The following is a 16566-nucleotide window of genomic DNA, read 5'->3' on the forward strand; positions in this document are numbered from 1 at the left end:
TCGTCTCACTTCGACGCACTTGACCCTCTGATGAATCGCTCGACGTGTTAAACTGATACACGAGTATTGGAAATGGGCACGCGACGCGATGCAGACTTCCCATCCTTCATATTTAGCTCGATCATGCTGGTATAAAAAAAGTGGTATTTCTCCCTAAGGAGCCTTGAATGGATCCTATACAGCCTCGGAGAGGCCCTGTAGCGTTGTAACGTAAAGTTGTCGCAAATGAGACCTCGAAGAGAAACGTGACTTGTTCCGGATACTCTCGTATGCGACTGATCGGATCGCTCAGAGCTCACGTACGCCCTTCAAACTCGACCAGATCCGCACTCGACAACTTTCTGTACAGTTCAGCGACTCTCGTATCGAGTTGTAACGCGTCGAGATCGTTTCATCAATCCCGACCCGTTTCGACTTCAGTCAACATGTCTACTTCGACTACACCTGCCAAAGAGCCCACAATGCAAGTGGACGCAACAGTAGAGATTACTTCCTCAGTGCAAGCGACTGAAGCACCTGTCGAACAAGGTAAAACAATGTTCCTTTTCCTAGGGTCCAACGCGCTTCAGCTTGATGTAAACCGTTCGAGCTGACCCAATACTCGCATGGTGTTTCAGCAGCTCGACCTGTGCCAGAGGGATTCGTGGTCCACACTGAAGCGACCACTTCCATCTTGTTCGCTGCACCAGCTACCGCATCGACTTCTGAACCCACTTCAGCTTCGGGACCCGCTCCCGTGTTCCTCAACCCCGTGCAAGAATACAATCGCGACTTGTCCGTCGTCGCAATTCGAAGTTGGTCCGAGATTCGACAAAAGGAGAAACGCAAAGTTTGGGAAGACAACCTCCGGAAGCGAAAGGAGAAGAAACGAAGCAAGGAAGCTCTTGCAGACGTCGGAGAAGATTCCAAAGGCAAGAAGCGCAAGGCGGAAGATGGTCAAGCTGTCGAAACGGGAACCAGCGTCGAAGCAGCGATTCCTGCTGCTGAACCCGTGAGTTTTTTGCGCCTGTTTCTTACCGTCGAGTAGTACTGAGCGATCACATTACAGGTCGCTACCAAAACGGGGCCTGTTCATGGCCCTCCGGTGTACAAGTTTACTTTGCTCGAAGCGCTCTCGGCCACTGGTTTGCGCGCGATCCGTTATGCAAAAGAAATCCCCCTCCTCAAGTACGCATGATCAGCTCACAATCCTCAAACATCCCGACGCTGACAGTGTTGACGAGCGGAACAGATACGTCGTCGCCAACGACCTGTCTGCGTCTGCAGTCGAAGACATTCGCCGCAACATTGACTACAACGGTCTTTCTCCCAAAGGACTCAAATCGCTGCCTGGAGCGGAAGAAGTTGAAGAAAAGGACATCAAGCCGAACGGTATCTGGAGTCGAGCTCAGGTTGACGAGGCCACTTTGGGCAAAGTCCGAGTCAACGAAGGAGATGCTTGGTTAGTTCTGCTGCCTCTTGACATTTTCTTCGCTTAGGGAGACCTGACTTCCTGACATATTTTTCGAACAGTGTCTACATGTACCAACATCGAGGAGAAGAGCAGAGATTCGACTGCGTCGATCTCGACCCTTATGGCAGTGCCGTGCCTTTCCTGGACGCAGCCATGAACGCGATTGCCGATGGAGGTACGGCTGCCTCGTGCTTCGCCAATTTGCGTTGATCTGACCATGTATCTGGGCTGTAGGTCTCATGTGCGTAACTTGCACCGACATGGGAGTTCTCGCCGGTCACAACTATCCCGAGAAAGCGTAAGTACTCCGCTTCCCGCACAGGATGTTGGTATGTATTGAGTGTTCCGATCGACAGCTTTACCCACTATGGAGGAATTTGTGTCAATGCAGAATACTCTCATGAAGTTGTGAGTACATCTCGTCGCAGTCATCGATAAGCGAATCTTGGCGAGCCTGACTAATTCCTTTTGTGCTCAATGTAGGCGCTTCGATTGGTACTCAACGCGCTCGCTACTACAGCAGCTCGTTATGGTCGATACATCGAGCCGCAATTGTCCCTCTCGATCGATTTCTACGTCCGTGTCTTTATCCGAGTTCGAACCGGACCGAAAGAAGTCAAGGCTCTTCCCTCGTAAGCCGTCTCGCTAAACATGACCATGCTACTTGGTCCTATACTGATCGCGCGGTCGCTGAGTGTACAGAAAGACGTCGCTCGTGTACTACTGCCACTCGTGTCAAACTCCTCACTTCCAACCGTTCGGCCGGATCTCAGAGAAGAAGTCTGAGAAGACTGGCAACATCAACTACGGCTACCACGTTCCCGCTGGACCGCCACCAGGAGTTGGAGAACGATGTGGAGAATGTGGTGGAAAATTCCACGTGCGTCGTTTTTATCCTTCCTTGCTTGCGCAAAACCCTAGACCGAATGATCTTTTGAATGGACAAACAGCTCGCTGGACCCATGTGGGGAGCGCCGATTCACAACAAAGAGTTTGTCAAAGAGATGCTCGACCACATTGAGGACCATTCGACCGATTTCAAAACTGCCGAGAGGATCAAGGGCATGTTGACTGTCGCGTACAACGTAAGCTCGTCCGAAAGCTTTCATTCTTGACGTACACAGGATGTCCCTTGCTGAGCCTGTGCTTTTTTGGATCGTACCTGCAGGAATCTGAAGCACCTCTGTACTTCTCGCCAGCGCGGATGGCCAGCTACTTCAACGCTCTGTGCCCGCCGCTACACACTATGGCGTGAGTGTCGTCATCAATTCGTATTCTCACGGTTGTATAAGCGAGTCACTCATGTTGTCGTGAGAGCGAAAAACAGATCGGCGTTGTTGAACGCAGGTTACACGGCTTCTCGCTCGCACGCTCAAGCCGGTTCGATCAAAACGAACGCGTCGCGAGTGTTTGTGCACGACATTATTCGAGAATGGATCAAATCGAACCCGGTCAAACTCAGCAATGTCAAGGAAGGTAGCCCCGCCAAAGTCATGCTCGCGAAAGCTCAAACGTGCGTTTTGTCTCTTTGTCTCTCTCTTCCATCCCGTTCTCGTGAAGAACATGGAGATTGAACCGTTCGGACGATTTTGGGATCAACAGTCACGAAGTGTCGCTTGCACCTCATCCTGAAGTACACAAGGCATTGTTGGACGACATCAAATTGGTGCGGTACCAAATCAACCCGCAGGCGAATTGGGGACCTGCACGAGCTGCGGTTCGGGGGGCTCCCAAGAAAGCTTGAGGGATTTCGTCCATCGTGCTTTTTAGAGATCGCCTTTCCTGCTTGTCACTCGCATACTCGATTCTTTGAGCGAAGAGGGAGCAAGAGATGTTTCGAGCTCGAGCGCAGTTCAAGCGAGTGTGAATGTTCTGGACACGTGCGAGGAATAGGAACTCGTGACTCTGACCCGTCGACTGCAGCGGGACCGAAATACGCTTCGGATTTCGTCTCAGTGCGATTCCCGCGGGCGGTTGACCGCAGCTTCTCTCCTCATCATTCGTCCCGACACACAGACACAGTTAGTTACATCGCTCCGACTCTAGCATCGACTACTTGATCGCTCGCACGCCGCCCCTGCGCTGGTCATCCTTTTCGGAATCAGACACTAGATCTCCGAACTCTGCTCAGTTGGACGGACAAGGTCATTCTGTGCCGTCCGGACGCGCTCGTTATTGTCGGTGTACACCATGTACATGAAAGCCAGCGAGCATTCGTAGGACAGGCCCGATCACTTCGGCACTCAAGTGGAGCAGCACGCTCGCAACACCCAGACAACTCGCGCACACGAGCCCAGCTGTTTATTTTGGACAGACGCTAAAGCCAACTTGGATCAGACATGCATTTTCGGGGTTCTGTGCGGGAGCCTTGTTGCTGACTCGTCGTTCTGTGTTCCCCGACGCGACAGATTCCTTCAAGCCATGTCGACCCCGAAACTTCGAGTCGGATATGTTCGAGAACATTTCAGTAGTCCTCTGTTGCAGCTTGCAGCGAAGGATGAATCGATCGAGCTCGTTGAATGCCCAAGTTAGTCTCCACAATCCTCTCTCTCTCTCCGTATATTTGCCCCGTTGGCAATAGTGATGATAGACCTTTCGACCTATCGGAACTAACGAATAGAATTTTGGTAGGTGGAACGGGTCAAGTTATGAGTCGCATCAAGGCGAACGAGATTGATGTCGCGATCGCATTGACCGAATCACTGCTCGCTGGAATCGCGAAAAAGACGGCAGAGTTTAAACTCGTCGGAACCTATGTCACCTCTCCTCTGCAGTGGGCCGTCATTGTCGGCAAAGATTCCAAATACGAAAAGCTCGAGGACCTCAAAGGAGAGAAAATTGGAATCTCGAGGATCGGCAGGCGAGTTTTTTTCACCTCGATTTCTAGGGCTGCACCGTTGTCAGGGATTGACACAGCTCGAAGTGGACAGTGGAAGTCAAGTCATGGCATCGGTGATGGCGCTCAACGAGGGATGGGTCGATAGCGAGGGTAAAGTTTCGCCAATCGATTTCGAAGTGCTCGACACATTCAAGAACTTGCGAGACGGAGTCAACAGTGGCAAAGCCGCTGCGTTCATGTGGGAGAAATTCACAACTCGGGTACAGTTTAACAGTTTGACTCTTTGACGAGATCCTTTTCCGTGTTTCTATTTTTCGCTGATTTCATCTCCGAGCTTTTTCTCCTTGGATCAGCCTTACCTCGACGAAGTTCGATTCATCGGAGTTGTTCCAACTCCTTGGCACTCTTGGGCGGTGGTCGCATCCCCTACGACCCTCTCGTCGACTTCACCCCTCCTCGCAGTGCTCGAACGGTTCCTGTCAAACTTGACGGAATCGATTCGAACGTTCGATGCTTCTGAAGCGAGAGCGAACGAATCGGTTCAGTTTGTTCAGACTACGTTTGGGTACCCGGAAGAGGATGTTCGAGCGTGGTTCGATCAAGTTTCGTACCCACAAGGACCAGTACGGGAAATCGAACAGGCCATGGTTGAGAAAACTTTCAAGTGCGTAAAATCAACAAACCCCCTCCTCGCTATAATCTTTTTCGAACGAGGTTAGCTTACTTTCTCGTGTGGGTGAATGGGAACGCTCTCTACAGGACTCTCGAGGCAGCTGGTGTTTTGAATCGACCTGAAGGTGGATGGAACCTCGAAAACTTTATCGATACAAATGTAGCCAAACTCGTTTAAAACTACAAACTCGACTCGTACAATGTCCCTAGCAATACAGAATTATGCATGAATCTCTCCTCGAGATCAGGAGGAAAGGGATCGAAGAGATCGCTGTGGAACGAGCTCTGTTTCATGGCAAGAGATGAAGGGGAAAAACTTTCAACGACCCAAGCTTCACAGTTTGGCATGACCTGCAACAGCCGAGATCAAGTGTTTGATCCTGTCTTGTCGTTCCTGGTACGCACTCGCGCCGAGATCTTCGGGTTCATCGATCTCGAGTTGTGCGAGCGTCGGAGCATACAGCGTTCGTTTCATCGCGACGAGAACCTGGTTGACGCAAGACCGGCAAAAATCTCGTCAACGATGGCAAAGAGAAGAAAAAAGAACGAAGGGGGTTCGAGACTAGAAAAGAAAAGTCTTACGCCCGATTCGGCAAACCCTTTGCGCTTGTCGCCTTCGTCCAACGCTCGATTGATCGTTGCGTCACTCCCTTTCTCGGTTGTGATCTCATCGACGAGGCCGTCCTTGAGGGCTTCGGTAGGATCGTAACGATGGGCAGTGAGCATGACTTTGGAGAGGACTCGAGTGGGCAGTCTGAGCGAGAGGACAGCGGCCATGCCAGCTGGAAGAGGTGCTCCGAAGTGGATTTCGTTCATCGACATTGAAGTGCGATCAGGCTTTTCAAAATCACTGACGGGATAAGCTGTACGGATCTCCAACGAGCGAGAGAGAAGAGTCGAGCTCACACGACAGATTCTCCAGTCGCAGGCGAGAGCGAGGGTCAAACCTCCTGCCCACGCATGACCGTTCACGGCGGCAATGGTCGAGAGCGGGAAAGTCAACAGACGCGAGAGCAAAACGTAGTATTGATCCTGACCATCATGTTTGCGCGTTTTGAGCTTCTCGATCGACCGAGCCTCGGGACAACGTTGAGAGATGTGTATGCTGACCTTCCAGAAACCTTTCTTGACGAGTTCCAACTGCAACCCGTTCCTGTTTTTCCAAAGCGCAACCAGGCGAGAAAGAAGTAAGTTAAGATCCTACTCGTTTTTTGGGCAACACGAAGCGGTTTCCCGCTTCTAAACGGTATATAAATTTCGTCTCGTTCTCTTCCGAAGAGACGCAGCGATGTAGTCGAAAGAAAGCAAGACTTACGAGAAGAATTTGCCCTTGTCACTCTCTCCCGTCAAGATGACGCTACCGGCTTTTTCCCCTTTCTCACATTGTTGATAATATTCAGTCTCGACGTGATCGAGAGCTGGCAGCAACTGGATTTTTGAAGAGGGACCGGGGGTTTAGAAACCACGGTTAGTTAGAAGCCGGATGTCAATATGTGGGGGAGGAGAAATTGCCGATGCTCGTCAACACTCGCTCTGATGACGACGGTCAGTGGACGAGGGAGATAGGCTGATACTCACAGAGTGTTGGATAAAGTCGGGCGTCAAGCGGTTGTCTGGATGGTTCTCCATCCGCACGAGCCAAACTCCCGGCCTCGGTTGTGACACTGTTGCGTGAGCGGCTGACGCGGAGCCAACAGCGCGAGGGAATCGTCGAAGAGTCGCCGCCATTCTTTGTGGTTCGATAGAAAGAAGAGAGTGGTCGGATTTGTGTCCTGATAGTTTGCAGGAGAGAGCAGCTGAAATCAAGACACTCGGCTAACTCGTCGGCTCGTCAAAAACGCTTCGATTTTCGTCAACAAACCATCTCAATATTCGCAAGTTATCTCTATTGGTTACTGGGGTTCATTCATACCGAAACCCAGACTGCGACTGCAACGCTCGTCGCGAATCCCATCACTGCATTGACCCCATTGTTGCTCAGTCTGGGTCCGAGGACCGCAGTTCCCGGAATGACAATCACATCGTCCACTTTCGAAGCGTGAACGGGATGTTGGCGATGTACGACGAGCTTGCGTGTGCGCGAGTACAGAGTTGGCTGGAAGAGCGCGCCGAGGAACGAGTCGAGCTGTTGAATAGAACAAACGACAAGTGTGACCGTCAGCAAGTTTATAGGACAAAAGTGCGAGAGACTCGGACGGATTCTGCAAGAGCGAGTGATGGATCCATAGGACAGAAAGAAACACTTGCAAGTGAGCCCCCGAGTCCGCTCAAACTCGCGATCGTCAAGAGCTCGATCGCCCACGACCAATTGCGCCCACCTGCAGAGCAAGCATTCGCTTGACCCTGTGCGATTAGGCACGTGACTGCCAGTGCACCGACGAATGTGCCTCCGAGGAGCGAGACAAAGAGTCCCCAAACGGTGATGCCCCCATTCGTGCCCCGAGGAACGTAACCCGCGAAAGGACGGGTGATCAGAATCGGAGGTGATTTCGCCAGGATTCCAAGCTGTGCAGCAAAAGGTACTTGCAGACGGGTCAGTCGAGTAACAACCGGGAGAGAAACCGGTTGGTTCATGCTCGTACCTCGGAAGCGAACTGAACCGCAGAGTTCCAGTTTGATATTAGTGTCTCGTCTAGTCGTAATAAATCTCGAGGAAGGTTCAACTAACCGTATCTCCACAGCACGCGCTCCAGAATGCGACCGCTGCCATCACGAGCACCCGAGACCATCGCAAAGGATCCGATTCGTCGTACTTTGCGACCACGCACCATCTCGTGGCATCGTTCCATCCGGTGAATGTCGAGACCTCGCCTGAATACAAGATCCTCCACAGGATCGAACACACTGATCCGACGAGAGCATTGCACGCGACTTGGGTTGCAGTGCGTCTGCCTCCCTCGACAGTAACCTTCTTGTCGGCTGCACCTGTCCTTGCCGCGTTCGAGACAGGAGGAGCGTGCTCGGGTTCCTCGAACGTCGCTTTCACATTCGCCTTGACCTTTGAGGTCAAGAGTCAGAACCAGGTCAGCTCGTGGCCGTAGTAAGACGGATGGGTAAACAGTCTCCAAGTATCGGTCGTACCTTGGTCGCTTTGCTGCCCGCGAGGTAGAACCCGAGCAGACACACTCCGAACAGTCGAAGCGGGCTAGCGAGGGTTGTGTAGCCAAAGAAGAAAGCAGCAGTGGCTCCCGACGCTGACAACGATGTTGATCGTAAACCTCTGAGTGCGGCGAGAGCGCTGATCAACAGGGCCGGAAGGTGCAAGGCGATCATGATCAAGCGCGAGACAGGTGGGGAAACGGTGGTTCTCGGGCTCGGATTGTCGTTCGCTGCGTGCTCGTACGCTCCTACAGCATACGCCAGACAGGCGAGGGTCGGACACGTGTAGAAGGACAATCGAGAGATGTAGGTCGGTGCCTTCCTTTCTCCTGCACGTGATTGTTCAATGACAAGGTCTGTCCTCTGGCCGGACTTTTGCGTATTCCTTTGCTCTCAATCGACATCATTTCTGCCTCCTCATCCAGTCGCCATCTGGATTATAAGCACCGCAATGCTGCATCAGGACTTCGCCACGACTCTCCAGCTCGATCCGATGTCGTCCGTCGGCACGTTCCCCACTTGTTCGATCGAGTCTACACCAATTGCTCTGATCGAACGCAACAACGTACTCGGAGAGCCTCAGGGTGCACCGCGAGAGCGAGCTCCTGCGCGGCCTCGTACGCCCTCGCCGCCGCCGGACAACAGTTTTTCGGATGGCAGCGACGAGAGCGGTGAAGCCACCTTCGTCCCCCCTCTGTGGCTAGCAAGGCGCACCTTCATCTTTGAAAAGCTCAAGGAACAAGGCATCACGTCGGTAAGCTCGCCTTCTTGCAAGCGCATGGAATACCCCACTCAATTGAATCGAGTTTTCGCTTGCTGTGCTTTCATGTAGGTAGCTGATCTGGGCTGTGGATCAGGTGCAATCCTGTCCTTACTGGCGAGCCCAGCGTATCACCGGGATGATTTCCCTCCCCCCACCGCGGAATATCCTAGCTCATCCGTACCTGGTCCAACCTCCCCATCGCCTAATCGTACGCAAAGCGATGGCATGTCGGGACACGATCAATCTCAGAGTATGGAGGAAAAGTATGCAATTCTGCGCTCAATCCCACGATCGAGTGCAACCGCTCTCGTGCTACACTTGCGCAAGCTTGTCGGTGTCGACTTGGACCTGAAAGCGTGCGAGATCGCTGCACAAGTAATCAAGCCTCGACAGCAACGACAGAAGATCCACCAGAATGCGTGGACTCCGCCAGAATTTCGATTCGAGGACCTGACGAGTCAAGTCTGGTGCGGAAATATCGAAGTCTACAACGAGGCGATTGAAGATTGTGAAGCGATCGTTCTGACCGAAGTGATTCACACGTCGTGAATAGTCACTTGCCGTATCGTGTGATGACTGACACCTATCTTCGACAGGTGATCGAACACATGGAAGCCGAAGCGTTGCTTAAGCTGCCCTCTCTCCTTTTCAATGTCTACGCTCCAGACTTGATTGTGATCACGACGCCAAATCACTCTTTCAACCCGTACTTTGCCGGCTCAGCTATTCATCCCTTGTACCTCGATCCTACCGGAAGAACCTGTCGCAGGTTCCGCGACCCGACGCACCTCTTTGAGTTCACTCCTCGAGAGTTTGAAGCGTGGTGTCACGAGACGCTCGAACTCTGTGATGCTACAGACAAGTACGAGGTTTCCTTCACCGGCGTCGGCTCTCTCGCTTCCTATTTCGGAACCGGTACAGCATCTCTCACGGGACAAGTCCCGTTCCCGCCTCCATCACTCGCGTCTCATCCGGCTCTCGTCAACGATCCATACTCGGTGGAACCCGTTGAGAATCCAAACAAATTCTTTGCGACTCAGATTGCCGTCTTTCGCAAATGCACAGACTCGTCTGAATCCGTCGCACCTGCGTCCTTACCTACTTCTACCCCTCGCCGAGCATCTCGTTCGAATTCATCTGAACCTCGATCGAACTTTGATCGCGGCAGAAATATTTCCGAGTCGCCACTTCAACAGCACAGACTCATTGCGTCTCACTTTGATCCCGCCGACCCTTCGATCAATCTTGCTTTCGATTCAACTTCAACCCGTTCGAAAATCGTCTTGCAAGAAATCGAGCGCATCTTTGAACGCTACCTTCTAGCTGGACACAAAGTAATCAATCTGTCCGAGCTGTGGAGAATCGGAGGAATCGCCCATTCATTCCCTGCAATCACTCGTCGTACTCTGATCAACGAGACATCCGACGACAAACAAGAAGAGGTGCAGGAAGAGTCAGAAAATGAACTCGATGAACCATTGTGCCTTCGGCAACTCGTTGGAGGTCAAGTTGGACTGCTCGTGAACATTCTCCTCGAACACGATGATTCGAGGTTCAACCTCGCTCAAACCAATGATGGACACGCGAGAGAAGGGATTGAAGCGCTCGAGATTACGTGGAAACGCCCGGACGAACTCAGACAAATCGCAGACGAAGAAGGGGCTCGCGATGAATACGAGCAAGTCGAGTACGAGTACGGCTCGTCTGAAGACGAAAATGATCGAGAAGATTACGAGCGTGAAGGATGAGGCTTCTTCGAGTACATGGTGATGAGCGAAACAATGTCAACTGGTGTGATAAAGCTCGAGACTTTCGCTTGTTTCATGCTTGACGCGAATGATTCGATGTAGTTGATCGAGCATATTTTCGGCTTGCCTTGACAGAGGCTTGAGCTTGCGTGCCGAGTTAGGAGTCAGTGGGTCAGAGTCACGTGTCTGCCGAGTTGAAGGAGCGCACAGCTTGACGTAGTCAGCAATGCCGAATTGCCGGGCTCCACTCGGCACGCTCGAGCCGAAGCATCCTCTCAACCGAACCAGATCTCTGACCACCACCTCACGCATCAAACACACCAAACAGCTTCTAGGCTCCATGTCGCCGCAAGAGGACAAATGGACCCCCAAAGGGTATTCGACCAACGCTTCGTTCGTGTATTCAGCCAAATTCGCTTCCCCTGTCCTCGACCTGCTCGGAGCTCAACCTGGGGTGAAGGCTTGTTCCCCTACAACTCCTTGGATGCGGCAACGTCTGACTGACCTTAACCCATGGAACTCTCACGGTCGAATCTATCTTGCCGGCAGTGCTCCCCGGAGGACGTGTCTCCGGCCTCGACTCTTCCCCCTCTCTCCTCCGCGCGGCGATACAACTCGCCCTCAACAGGCTCAATCCGACAGAGCGAGAGCGAATCGATTGGTTCGAACTCGATGGTCATGAGTTGGTAAAATACGACGAGGTAGTATCGACGGGATCTTTCGATGCCGTGTTCAGTAATGCCGCGTTGCATTGGATGAAGAGAGATCCGGAAAGAGTCATCAGGGGCGTTCATCGAGTTTTGAAACCCGGCGGAAGATTCGTTGCCGAGGTAAAAGAGTCCTTTGAGATTTCTCATCGCTTAGTTCGAGCTACACTGACGGATCATTTTCGATTCTGAACAGATGGGAGGATTTCTGAATATGGTTGGCGTGAGAAGTGCGCTGCATACGGTGCTCAGCGCAAGAGGTTACGACCCTGTCGAGATTGATCCCTGGTTCTTTCCCACGCCGCAACATTATCGTCGTCTCCTAGAACAAAACGGGTTCCGAGTCGAAACTTGTGGTACGAATGAATGTTCCTTCTCTCCCCCGTTTCTCCTTGTTCCGGAAATTCTGATGTTCTTCCCCAAACCCGCACAGACCTTGTGCCACGTCCTACTGCACTTCCAACGGGCTTGCGAGGGTGGCTCGAGACGTTCGCATTCGAATTCTTGGCCCCGCTCGGGTCGACAGAGGAGAAGGATCAGGTGATTGCCGAAGTCGAAAAGATGTGTCAAGTCGATCTCAAGGATCCCGCAAGTGGAGAATGGATGGTCATGTATGTGAGGTTGAGATTCAAGGCTTGGAAAATCTGATTGCGACTTGGGTGGAAAAGCCAGGGTCAACCTGCATCATTGCATCGGAAAGTTGAGCGAACCAAAAAGTAACAACACGAGTATATAACGAGTTGGAATCCCATTCCAATATGGTTTCGGGAAAGGAAGAGAAGACGTTCGCATCAAGCGAAGCGTCTACCAAAGTGCGAATGCGAAGAGGAGAGAACAAACAAGTCGGGAAGAAGGCAAGAGTTGCGAAAATGTACAGAGGCAGTGATCCGTAGCCTATGAGAGATCCAGGAAAGGTCGCATGCGATTATGCGAAAAGGAAAAGAAGCGATCGAGGAGTGGATGAGAACCGGAAAAAGGGCACGGGAGGAAAGTATCAGTGCCTTGTGATGCGCCATTGTTGAGCTTTGTCTCCCTGTAGCGAAGACTTGTCAGCCAAAGCTCGTGACTCTGGGGTAAGGAATTCTTTAGCAGGCTTGCCTTCTTCCAGGCCTTGAGTAAGGTATTCTTAATGCCTCGAGTCGTAATGACCTTGCCCGTGAGCATTCTCGCAGGCTGTTGGACGGAACTCATTCCCTGTCAGTCCGATATTGACCGAATTGATGAACACGATATTGAACACCGCACCATGTCAACCAAGTGATCCGTCGCGGCAATGTAATAAGTCCCACTCGAGACGGTCTTGGCGCGCTTCTCGAGTGCACGTTTCCTGAGCTGACGCAGCATGCCCGTGTACATCGCTGGCGAAAGGCCTCGCTTGTGGAATGCTGCTTTCTGCGCCGCGATCTTCTTGTTGCGTGTCGAGATCGAATCGGCCTGAGCGGCGATCAGTTGCGTGTTCGCGTATGAGTTGGGTTTCGAGGATACGGTCGGCTCCGAGACGGGAACGAAAATCCAGTATCTACCCGAGTCCATCCGAGTCAAATCGCAATTGATCGGCATGGAGAGAGGTGGCAAGAACGCACTGTTTAGTCTTTTCCAAAGTTGATTTCTGCCCGCCTTTACCTGATGCACAGACGTACATGCTGGAAACACAGTGCGAAACTAGTCAGTCGGTAACTGGGCGATTCTCGTAGGGGCCAAGCGGGGTTGTTCGATCCTCACACGGCAGCGTTGTTGTTCGAAGATCCCCAGGCGCTCGAAAGACATTTGTTCTTCTTGCCAAACTTCATCATGTGCCACGGGAGTTTCGAATTGGCATGTCGTTGAATTGTGGCAGGACTCTGGTGCTTCTTGTCTGGGTAGATGTGGTTCTTGCGATCTGCCGAATAATACAGTTTTTGACCAGTCTTGACATTCTGGATCGTGTAGGAACCAGGTTTGAGGAACACTGCAGCTGCCTAAGTATGCTACGCTGTCAATGGGAGTAGCCTCAAAAAGGATACCTTTGAAGAGGGGGTATGTGCTCACCTGCAGCTGAGAAGCCTGTTTCGCATTCTTGGTCGACACTTTCGGTTTCGCGTCTACTTGTGCGCTGTTACCGGCTAGAGCGATAGTCGCAACAATGAAAAGAGCGATTTGAGCGAGGCTGAACATGGTGAAGAGAGGTTTGTGCGGTGGGGCAGGGCGAGCGGGTTTGGAATCGGGAATGGGAAAGAAACGAGTGTGAGGCAAACGAGTGTGGGCGAGGTGGGACTCGGTGTGGTACTTGAAGCTTCAACTACAGGGTATGCAGCAGCTCTGAGCAGTTTGTGGTGTGTACGAGCGGGACCAAGTCAATCTCGATCAATGGTGGAAAAGACAAAAGTCTTGGATGCGGTAGGTGCTTAGACCCTGAAAGACTGCGATCCCAGTCGTTGCGGCCACTGTCGATGCTGCTTGATGACGGATGATGACGGCGAGTAAAGCAGTGGAACAGACCAACGATCGGGAAAAAACATCGGCTCGCGTCTCGTCGCGTGACTCGTCACGTGCGCATGTTCCGCTCGAGCCGCGTTATTATTCTTCCGGGCATTGTATGAGACCGAGTTTGGCCCAAAGTAAAATCACAAATGCTTCGTGGATTGGCAACAGAGCAGCGTCAGAGAAAATTATGAACACGGTCTCGATGGGTAACCTTCATTCTACAGCTGAGAGGCCAAGTCATGCAGAATCTCGGCGGCTGGCTTGATGCTCCTGACCTCACCAACACCCGTACCTGTTCCAGAATAATCGTGTGAGCAGTCGCGCTGTCGAAGAAGAAAGCAAAACCCAGCGAAAGCCGCGCGCACCTGCCCAGGTTCCAACCTCGTCAAGGTTCGGTCCGTCTCCCTGTTTACCTTGTTGACCATATACGCTATCTTGCCTCCCTCTCGTACGATTCCTGATCGCCCTCCCATCGACTCCTGCTGGCCAACCCATCGCGTTCCGGATCTTGTCCCACTCGAGCCCTCGGTCCGTCTCGTCCGCACTGACCGTCCGGCACACGAGTTCCTTCTGGCTCGTAGTCCACAAAGATTCAGTTGCGACCGTGAATGCGGTACCGACAACGATCCCAGCTACACTCGGGTATCGAGTGACGACCGCCGCGATCGACGTGGCGGACGAGAGACCTCCAGCCGCGAGTAGGAACGGTGATTTCGAGGGAGAAAAGTGGGGTGAGACTTTGTCGAGCAGCTTGTCAAGAGGCATGCCGAGCTCGTGAGATGGACCGTGACCTCCCGCTTCGGTTCCTAAATCAAGAGCGTACACGGTGGACCCCATCTCAATACACCTTTTCAATCACGGACTGAATCGTCAGAAAGTGCTCACCCTGTGCAACGACAGCATCGACTCCATACCACTCGCTCGCTGCGATTGTGTCCTCGGTTCGACTCGCCATGACAAACACGAACGCTCGTTTGCCTGTACCGACCCGTGCTTCCGCTTGTCGATAACTCGTGACCCATTCCTCGAGGTGTGGAGAGAAAGACAGCCAGATCGAATGGAACGGGGTCGTTGCGACGTATTCAAGGAATGAGGATGACAATGTCGCCGCTTCCGCTCGAGTCACTTCAGGCTCTTCAATCTTCCACAACACCAAGCCGACCCCGAAGCTGGTCCATTTTGATATCACAAGTCGAAGTCAGGTCAGAGCGGGGCAAACAAGGGGGAATGTGCGCGGCAGGACCTTACGGAAGAGCCTGAGTATCGTTCAAGCCGAGGTGCTCGCGACCCTTGTCTACCTCTTTCTGAAGTACTTCGAGAGAGGCCTATACGAGCTTTACGTCAATGACAAAACGCGACAATCACGATGCCTTAGGAAGTGAGGCTGACGGCGTGTCCGACCAGCCCGAGTCCTCCCGCTTTAGACACTTCGGCGGCAAGTACACCTCCGCAGCAGTTTGCCATCGGAGGACAGACGATGGGGTATCTGAGCGACAGAGCCTGACAGAATGCAGAGGTTGCGCGAGTCATCGTGTCTGTGTTCGTGGTCGAGAGGGAACGGTGAGAGCGTCCGAGTGGGGCGGCGGTACAAAGTGGAGAAACACTGGGAGCGAGGCGCAAGTGCTTTGTAGACGTCAAGGTACTCCTCAGTAGTCGCTGTGGCGGTCTTGTGGTTGCTCGAAGCGGTAGCGTCAGCATGCAGAGGCGGATAGACGTGAAGTGCTTTCGGCAAATAAACCTGATCAAGTTGTCTCGTCTCACCTTTCGGCTCTCTATAGTCAACTGTTCAATCACCCCAAACGTCGTCCAATCTGCACCTTTCGACTCGCCCGATTGCCCTCACTCGCTTCGCACGCTGTTTCGGCTATATTCCTCGACGTGCAACGATGAACTTTAGCTACGTCAACCACGACCAAGTGGCTGCGCTCGTCAAGAGCGACGCCATCCCAGGCAAAGATTACCAAGTCGTCGATGTCCGAGGTGAGTGGGAGGATCCCGCCTTGACTAGCGCAGCGAGTTTGTTGAATGAACGCTCTTGTGTCTCTTGCTGCAATGACAGACGAGGATTTCCGTGGTGGAAACATGTAAGCACTGCCGTTTGCACCTACCAGCACAAGTAAACTCGAGAGACCGACACTTTGAGCCTCTCCAAAAAGTCCCGGAGCTATCAACGCACCGTCAGAGCAACGTACTGATCAAACGGTACAAGACCTCGTGACCAAACTCGAAGGTGTACCGAGAGTCATCTTTCACTGCACTCTCAGCCGTACGTGTTGATTCCCACCCTAACCGGGTCAATTCTCTGAAACTGAACTCCGCTTGTCGTTTGGAAAACCAGAGGTTCGAGGACCCAAGAACGCTAGGATCTATGCCGAAGCTGTCGCTGCTCGGAGACGTCAACCCCAGGAAGCAGCAAATGGAGACGCTTCGATTTCGCCGAACCCATTCCCACATCAATCTGGACAACAAGAAGTGTTGGTCCTGAGAGATGGCTTCAGTAATTGGCAAGGATTGTACCGAGTCAGTCTTGTTCTCTTTCCGCTTTCGTCCGTTCAGAGAATGCTGAAATTCTTGTGTGTGAAACCAAAAAACAACAACAACAGAACGACGCTCGGTTGGTCGAGAATTTTGATTCGAAGATTTGGGCCGACTTCTCACCTTGAAATAATCACGATGTGTTCCACCAAAAAAAAAAAAAAAAAAAAAAAAAAAAAAAAAAAAACCCCCCCGAAGGGGGGGGGGGGAATTTGGGGGGGCGGGTTTCAATGGAAATATGTGGGGCGAATTTGGGCCATGGGGGGGGATTGTTTAAGTATATATTT

General features: G+C 52.3%; 9 protein-coding genes across 9 annotated transcripts; 5 read left to right on the forward strand and 4 right to left on the reverse strand.

Moving 5' to 3' along the window:
• Positions 1–425: 425 nt before the first annotated feature.
• Positions 426–3197, forward strand: TRM1 (tRNA (guanine26-N2)-dimethyltransferase; the record flags this gene model as incomplete). The annotated part of the gene is made up of 13 exons (XM_076680531.1): positions 426–528; positions 618–991; positions 1049–1167; positions 1232–1441; positions 1513–1628; positions 1688–1751; positions 1810–1861; positions 1937–2085; positions 2156–2333; positions 2404–2538; positions 2622–2704; positions 2781–2966; positions 3056–3197. The coding sequence occupies 13 exons, from the start codon at positions 426–428 to the stop codon at positions 3195–3197; spliced, it is 1911 nt and encodes a 636-aa protein (XP_076532380.1).
• A 677-nt stretch (positions 3198–3874) lies between these two features.
• JCM15063_006435 (substrate-binding domain-containing protein) lies at positions 3875–5142 on the forward strand (the record flags this gene model as incomplete). The annotated part of the gene is made up of 5 exons (XM_076680532.1): positions 3875–3980; positions 4085–4313; positions 4384–4552; positions 4646–4956; positions 5052–5142. The coding sequence occupies 5 exons, from the start codon at positions 3875–3877 to the stop codon at positions 5140–5142; spliced, it is 906 nt and encodes a 301-aa protein (XP_076532381.1).
• A 156-nt stretch (positions 5143–5298) lies between these two features.
• On the reverse strand, positions 5299–6692 carry JCM15063_006436 (enoyl-CoA hydratase/isomerase family protein; the record flags this gene model as incomplete). The annotated part of the gene is made up of 6 exons (XM_076680533.1): positions 5299–5451; positions 5547–5801; positions 5871–5996; positions 6075–6117; positions 6280–6392; positions 6543–6692. The coding sequence occupies 6 exons, from the start codon at positions 6690–6692 to the stop codon at positions 5299–5301; spliced, it is 840 nt and encodes a 279-aa protein (XP_076532382.1).
• A 178-nt stretch (positions 6693–6870) lies between these two features.
• JCM15063_006437 (DUF92 domain-containing protein) lies at positions 6871–8237 on the reverse strand (the record flags this gene model as incomplete). Its single annotated transcript, XM_076680534.1, has 5 exons — positions 6871–7089; positions 7212–7469; positions 7547–7558; positions 7633–7962; positions 8046–8237. The coding sequence occupies 5 exons, from the start codon at positions 8235–8237 to the stop codon at positions 6871–6873; spliced, it is 1011 nt and encodes a 336-aa protein (XP_076532383.1).
• Positions 8238–8556: 319 nt separating this feature from the next.
• On the forward strand, positions 8557–10574 carry JCM15063_006438 (uncharacterized protein; the record flags this gene model as incomplete). Its single annotated transcript, XM_076680535.1, has 3 exons — positions 8557–8817; positions 8896–9357; positions 9423–10574. 3 exons carry the CDS (start codon positions 8557–8559, stop codon positions 10572–10574), a joined length of 1875 nt encoding a protein of 624 aa, XP_076532384.1.
• A 340-nt stretch (positions 10575–10914) lies between these two features.
• Positions 10915–11929, forward strand: JCM15063_006439 (class I SAM-dependent methyltransferase; the record flags this gene model as incomplete). Its single annotated transcript, XM_076680536.1, has 4 exons — positions 10915–11068; positions 11124–11404; positions 11478–11637; positions 11715–11929. 4 exons carry the CDS (start codon positions 10915–10917, stop codon positions 11927–11929), a joined length of 810 nt encoding a protein of 269 aa, XP_076532385.1.
• Positions 11930–12275: 346 nt separating this feature from the next.
• Positions 12276–13435, reverse strand: JCM15063_006440 (uncharacterized protein; the record flags this gene model as incomplete). Its single annotated transcript, XM_076680537.1, has 6 exons — positions 12276–12314; positions 12380–12454; positions 12527–12800; positions 12865–12924; positions 13004–13239; positions 13310–13435. The coding sequence occupies 6 exons, from the start codon at positions 13433–13435 to the stop codon at positions 12276–12278; spliced, it is 810 nt and encodes a 269-aa protein (XP_076532386.1).
• Positions 13436–13962: 527 nt separating this feature from the next.
• JCM15063_006441 (putative nitronate monooxygenase) lies at positions 13963–15208 on the reverse strand (the record flags this gene model as incomplete). The annotated part of the gene is made up of 5 exons (XM_076680538.1): positions 13963–14036; positions 14110–14550; positions 14630–14913; positions 14993–15069; positions 15134–15208. 5 exons carry the CDS (start codon positions 15206–15208, stop codon positions 13963–13965), a joined length of 951 nt encoding a protein of 316 aa, XP_076532387.1.
• Positions 15209–15630: 422 nt separating this feature from the next.
• Positions 15631–16407, forward strand: JCM15063_006442 (uncharacterized protein; the record flags this gene model as incomplete). Its single annotated transcript, XM_076680539.1, has 5 exons — positions 15631–15724; positions 15804–15828; positions 15901–16010; positions 16083–16264; positions 16348–16407. The coding sequence occupies 5 exons, from the start codon at positions 15631–15633 to the stop codon at positions 16405–16407; spliced, it is 471 nt and encodes a 156-aa protein (XP_076532388.1).
• Positions 16408–16566: the final 159 nt, after the last annotated feature.

Source organism: Sporobolomyces koalae (assembly GCF_050403365.1).
Source record: "Sporobolomyces koalae JCM15063 DNA, S_koalae_JCM15063T_v1_ctg39, whole genome shotgun sequence".
Lineage (NCBI taxonomy): Eukaryota > Fungi > Basidiomycota > Microbotryomycetes > Sporidiobolales > Sporidiobolaceae > Sporobolomyces > Sporobolomyces koalae.